At 47.2% G+C, this 6,500-nt stretch overlaps 1 protein-coding gene across 1 annotated transcript in view; it reads left to right on the forward strand.

Annotated features, from left to right (window-relative positions):
- Nucleotides 1-6,500, forward strand: part of LOC112072803 (poly(rC)-binding protein 4-like) — a 22,390-nt gene that overhangs the window by 4,290 nt on the left and 11,600 nt on the right. The window contains exon 2 of the mRNA XM_070439938.1: nt 2,327-2,410. Coding sequence (XP_070296039.1) covers nt 2,327-2,410 — 84 coding nt within the window. The remainder of the gene's footprint in view (nt 1-2,326; nt 2,411-6,500) is intronic.

Genomic DNA, 6,500 nt, shown 5'->3' on the forward strand with positions numbered 1-6,500 from the left:
GCAATGTTATAGTTATTAAGAACACTGTTTTAGAAAGCCAAGCTCTGAACATCCTTGCTGCAGATGAGAGAGTAGAAACAGTTTAGAGTAGAGAGAGTAGAGAGAAGTAGAAAAGTAGAGTAGAGAGATTTAGAGTTAGACAGGGAGAGTGGTAAGAAACAGGAGAGTGGAAACAGGAGAGGAGAGGGTAGAGAGAGTAGAGACAGAGAGAGTAGAGAGAGTAGAGATAGTAGAGACGGAGGAGTAGGACAGGAGAGTAGAAACAGGGAGGAGTTAAGACAGGAGAGTAGAGGACAGGAAGAGTAGAGACAGGAGAGGGGTAGGACAGGGAGAGTTAGAAACAGGAGGAGTAGAGAAGTAGAGAGAGTGAAGTAGAGACCGTAGCAGGACAGGAGGAGTAGGGCAGGGGAGTAGAGCAGGAGAGTATAGACAGGAGAGTAGACAACAGAGAGTAGAAAACAGGAGAAGTAGAAAACAGTAGAGTAGAGAGAGTTAGAGACGGGAAAGACAGGAGAGGAGAGACAGGAGACGTAGAGACCAGCGAGAGTAGAAACAGATAGTAGAAACAGGAGTAGTTAAGAGAAGTAGAGACGGTAGAGACATGAGAGTAGAGGGACAGGGAGAGTAGAAACAGTAGAGTAGAGAGAGTTAGAGACAGGGGGAGAGTAGAAACAGGAGAGTAGAGAGAGTAGAGTGGTAGAGACAGGGCAGAAGTTAGAGACAGGAGAGAGAGACAGGAGAGTAGAACAGGAAGTAGAAACAGTGAGTAAGAGAGAGTAGAGACGCGGTTAAAGACAGGGAGAGTAACGCGAGAGGAGTAGAGACAGGAGAGTAGAAAACAGGAGAGTTAGAAACAGGAGAGTAGAGAGAGTAGAGACGGTAGAGACGGAGAGTAGAGACAGGGAGTAGAAAAACAGTAGAGTAGAGAGAGTAGAGACAGGAGAGTAGAAACAGGAGAGAGTAGAAAGAGTAGAGTAGAAGAGTAGAGTAGAGAGAGTAAGACAGGAGAGTAGAGACAGGAGAAGTAGAAACAATAGAGTAGAAGAGAGTTAGAGATGGTAGGAGACAGGGAGTAGAGACAGGAGAGTAGAGGACAGGAGAGTAGAGACAGGAGTAGAACAGGAGAGTAGAGAGAGTAGAGACAGAGAGTTAGAAACAGGAAGAGTAGAGGAGAGTAGAGGACGTAGAGACAGAGAGTAGAGACACGAGAGTAGAAACAGGAGAGTAGAGAGAGTTAGAGGACAGAGAGTAGAAACAGAGAGTAGAGAGAGTAAGACGTAGAGACAGAGAGTAGAAGACACGAGAGTAGAAACGGGAGAGTAGAGAGAGTAGAGACAGGAGAGTAGAAACAGGAGAAGTAGAGAGAGTAGAGACGGTATAGGACAGGAGAGTAGAGGACAGGAGAGTAGAGACAGGAAGTAGAGACAGGAGGAGTAGAGACGGAGATAAGAGAGTAGAGACGGTTTAGAGACAGAGAGAGTTAGAGGACACGAGAGTAGAACAGGAGAGTAGAGACAGGAGAGTAGAAACAGGAGAGTTAGAAACAGGAGAGTTAGAGACAGGAGAGTAGAGACAGGGAGTAGGATCCGCGAGAGTAGAAACCACTCGTAATATGGATTCAAACCCAGTTTCTTCACACTTCTACCACTGAACAATGTTTCAGAGAGGTGACGGGATCCAACAGAAGGTTGTCACCAGAACATAAAGCGTTTGTGAAGGTGTTATAAGTTTTGTGGTTTTTACTATGTCACTTCTGCCATGTTATACCTGGCTTTACTGTGAAATTGCATCATGTTTACTGTGTTGATTCCCCCATGTTATACCTGGGCTTTTACTGTGAAATACATCATTGTTTTTACTGTGTGATTCCCCATGTTATTACCTCGGCTTTTACTGTGAAATGCATCATGTTTTGACTGTGTTTGAGTCCCCATGTTTATAACCTGGGTTTTACTGTGAAATGCAGCATGTTTTACTGTGTGATTCCCCATGTTATACTGGGCTTTTACTGGAAAATGCAGCATGTGTTACTTGTGTGATTCCGCCATGTTATACCTGGGCTTTTTACTGTGAAATGCCAGCATGTTTTACTGTTGTGATTCCCCATGTTATAAACCTGGGCTTTTACTGTGAAATGCATCAGGTTGACTGTTGATTCCCATGTATACCTGGGCTTTTACTGTGAAATGCTCATTTTTACTGTGTGATTCCCCATGTTATACGTGGGGCTTTTACTGTGAAAGCATCATGTTTTACTGTGTGATCCCCATGTTATACCTGGGCTGTTACTGTGAAAGCATCATTGTTTTACTGTGTGATTCCCTAGGGTTTACTTTACCTCTCTTTCCCGAGCAGGAATGGAGTCCAATTCCCAGACCACATCACAGGGAAACTGCTCATTCCTAATGACGTTTAAGTGTAGCTAGCGATACTTTGTCGTTGCGCATGTAAGAAATATTGCCACATAACAATCCTGAACAATATTATTCAGTCAGACACCCACCCACTTACTCAAGTTCCCAGAGCTTTCTCTGATTCATTTCCAATTGTTGCCTCTAAAACCCAACGGGCAAAAACTGGGCTTGAGTGTTGAAATGACTTCATAACGATGTCACCTCTCTCTCTCTCTCGCTCGTTATCTCTGTCGGTCTACTCTTGCCCTCCCTCCCTCCTTCTTTCATGTCGTCTCCGTCCATATGTCTCAGTTCTAATGAGTTTGAACTAAAAAATCCGTCATGATGCTTGTCACATTTAAAAGGCTCTTGCTGTCAGAACAGAGCAGTAAAACAGCAACCAAAGGCTTTTCAACTGAGCCCTCCTTTCCACACGAGACAGTACAGCCCTCTTTCCACACAATACAGTACAGCCCCGCCCAAGCCAGCCCTCCCCTCCCCAGGACAGCCCAGCCCAGGACAGCCTCCCCTGTTCAGCCCAGCCCCTCCCAGCCCACTCGACAAGGCCCAGCCCTCCCCAGCCCCTCCCCAGCCTCTCCCCTGCCCCTCCCCAGCCCACTCCGGCAATGGCCCAGCATAGGACAGTGAGACTCTAGAGGTGGGGGACAGTAGCAGGACCATTAGTGCGGGGGGGGGGGGGGGGGGGGGTGACACATACTTTAGACACTGAGGACCAGAGCCAGAGCATGGGGCTTCCCGAACAAATTCCAGCAGCCACTTGATATTCACCACCCAACACTCCTGGAGAAGAGCCCTGATATGCTGGCCTTTGTAGTATTTCTGTCCTTGGATGTCAGAAGAGAAGGGACTGCATGGTTCGAGTTTACCCTAGACAATGCCATCCTAATATCTGCCAGGGAGGGAGGGATGAGATTTAAACCGTCAAGACAGGGAGGATGGAGGATAAAACGTCGGACAGAGAGGATGAGGAATAAAGTGCAGGACAGAGAGGATGGAGGGATAGACATCAAGACAGGGAGGATGAGGATAAATGTCAAGCAGGGGAGGATGAGAATACGTCAAGAGCAGGATGGATGAGGATAAACGTCAAGGAGGATGAGGATAAACGTCAAGGACAGAGAGAGAGGATAAACATCAAGACAGAGAGGATGCAGGATTGAAACGCATGAGAGAGAGGATGAGGATAAACGTCAAGACAGGGAGGATGAGGGAAAAACGTCAAGCAGGGAGGATGAGGATTAAACGTCAGGACAGAGAGGATGAGGATAACGTTAAAACAGGGAGGATGGGAGGGAAACGTCACGGCGCAGAGATGGATGAGGATAAACGTTCATGAGAGGGGAGTGAGGATAAACCCATGTGTAACGTCAAGGAGAGGATGAGGATAAACTCAAGACAGAGAGGGAATGGGATAACTCAGAAGAGAGGATGAGGATAACTGTCAGGGCAGAGAGGATGAGGATAAACGTCAGGACAGATGAGATGAGGACTAAACGTAGACAGAGATGAGGAAAGCAGCAGAGAGGATAGGTAAAGTTAGCAGGGTGGATAACGTCAAGCAGGGAGGATGAGGATAAACACGTCAGAGACAGAGAGGATGAGGATAACATAAGAAGGAGAGGCGATGAGGAAAATAAACAGGGTGGAAAACGAAGATCAGGGAGATGAGGATAAACATCAAGGAGGATGAGGGATAAACATCAAGACAGGAAGGATGAGGATAAAACGCGAAGCACGGAAGGATGAGGAATAAACGTTGCAAGGAGGATGAGGTAAAGGTAAGACAGAGGGATGAGGATAAACATTCAAGACAGAGAGATGATGATATAACGTCAAGACAAGGGAGGATGAGGATAAACGTCAAGACATGGGAGGTGAGGATAAACGTCAGGGCAGGGAGGATGAGGATAAACATCAAGGGAGAATCGAGGATGAGGATATAGCAAGGAGGGATGAGGTATGGAGGATAGAACGTCAGGGCAGGAGGATGAGGATAAGACGTCAAGACAGGGAGGATGAGGAAATAAACGTCAAGGAGGATGAGGATGAGGATAAAGGTCTGGAGAGGCGAGGATGGATGAATCAACTCTAGACAGAGAGGATGAGGATTAACATCAAAGACAGGGAGGATGAGGAAAAACGTCAAGACAGGGAGGGAGGTATAATCAGGAGGATAACTAAAGGATGTAGGATGATAACGTCAAGGACAGGGAGGATGAGGTTGACAGTCAGGACAGGGAGGATGGATAACGTCCAAGACAGGGGTAGGATGAGGATAACGTCAAGACAGGGAGGTAGTGAGGATAAACCTCAAGGAGGAGAGATGAGGATAAACGTCATGAGAGGGAGGATGAGGATAAACGTCAGGACAGGGAGGATAAGGATAAACGTCAAGGAGGATGAGGATAAACGTCAAGACAGAGAGGATGAGGATGAACGTCAGGACAGGGAGGATGAGGATGAACGTCAAGACAGGAAGGATGAGGATAAACGTCAAGGAGGAAGAGGATAAACGTCAGGACAGGGAGGATGAGGATGAACGTCAGGACAGGGAGGATGAGGATAAACATCAGGACAGAGAGGATGAGGATAAACGTCATGAGAGGGAGGATGAGGATAAACGTCAAGGAGGATGAGGATAAAACGTCAGGGCAGAAGGATGAGGATAAACGTCAGGACAGAGAGGATGAGGATAAACGTCAAGACAGGGAGGATGAGGATAAACGTCAAGGAGGATGAGGATAAAACGTCAGGACAGGGAGGATGAGGATGAAGGTCAATCTAAAATGAAAGGAACGGTGTGGAATTTAGATCTGTGTTTCAAGTCATTGTAATTGAGACTCTGAATATTTAAATAGACAAGGAGACAGCGTTACTTTTGTCCCACGTTGTTAATATATCGTCTGCGTCTGAAATCGTTTCTAGCTATCAAACCCTTGCTTTCGGCCGTCCTTGTTTCCTCAATTCCTCTCAAAGCTCATTGTAGGTCGGAAGTCAGAGACAGGGACCTTGGATCCTCTCCTCCAATGCGCTTTGAGAGAAACCGAAAGAACAGAAGAAGGATTTGAGGGATGGTAACATTCTCTCGCTCAGCCATTGTTTGGCGTTCTGTCATTGTGTTTCTGTGGTCTTTCATTGCAGAGGGCCTTCGCATTAAAGATTCAATGTTCTAACATGAGTCAAAACCTTGATGGATAAAGTTGTTAATCGTGTTAGATAAGGTCGCAACTCAATTTCTCTCCACAAAAAACCCTTTCGATCAGAAGGAGAACAATAGGAATAAGTTGGGAGAGAGGGAGAGAGAGAGAGAGAGATGGAGAGAGAGAGAGAGAGAGAGAGAGAGAGAGAGAGAGAGAGAGAGAGAGAGAAGAGAGAGAGAGAGGGAGAGGGAGAGGAGAGAGAGAGGAGAGGAGAGGAAGGGAGAGGAGAGGAGAAGGGAATAAGCCCGACAGACACGCGCTCTGCTGAGAATTTTCCTAAAGGCCTGGAGGGGCTTTATTATGGGGGGGGGGGGGGGCTGTGTGTGTGTGTCCTGGGGTGAGGAGCTGTAATGTCCCAGCTCCACATAATAAGTCATTCACATCTTCACAACTGCCAGCAGGGAAATCCACCGCAATAAACCCAGTTGTTTTCCACTTATTTAACATCAGAATGAGATCAACTGAGTCTGTGCTGCTATACAGTCATATTGTGTGTGGTGTGTGTTGTCCTGTGCTGCCCATACGTCATAGTGTGTGCTGTGTCCTGTGCCTGTTGTACAGTCATATGGGGACAGTTTGGAACCTGTACTTGTCTGGGCACTTAGCTTAGTCCCCCAAATAATCAGCAGGCCATTAATAGACCACAGTGGGAGAAAGGAGGAGAGAGAGAGGAGCGAGACAGAGGGGGGGGGGAGGAGAGGAGGAAGGAGGAGAGAGAGAGTGAAGAGGAATGCGCGAGGAAGGATGCGAGGGCTGGTTGCAGACACTGGGTGAGGGTCACTCGTGGCGAAAGCAAGAGAGAGAGAGAGAGAGAGAGAGGGGAAGATAGGGCGCGATGGGCAGAGAGCGAAATGGAGAGTAGAAAGACAGGACAGATGATCTCGCT

The sequence above is a fragment of the Salvelinus sp. IW2-2015 genome, unplaced genomic scaffold, assembly GCF_002910315.2.
Source record: "Salvelinus sp. IW2-2015 unplaced genomic scaffold, ASM291031v2 Un_scaffold2048, whole genome shotgun sequence".
Lineage (NCBI taxonomy): Eukaryota > Metazoa > Chordata > Actinopteri > Salmoniformes > Salmonidae > Salvelinus > Salvelinus sp. IW2-2015.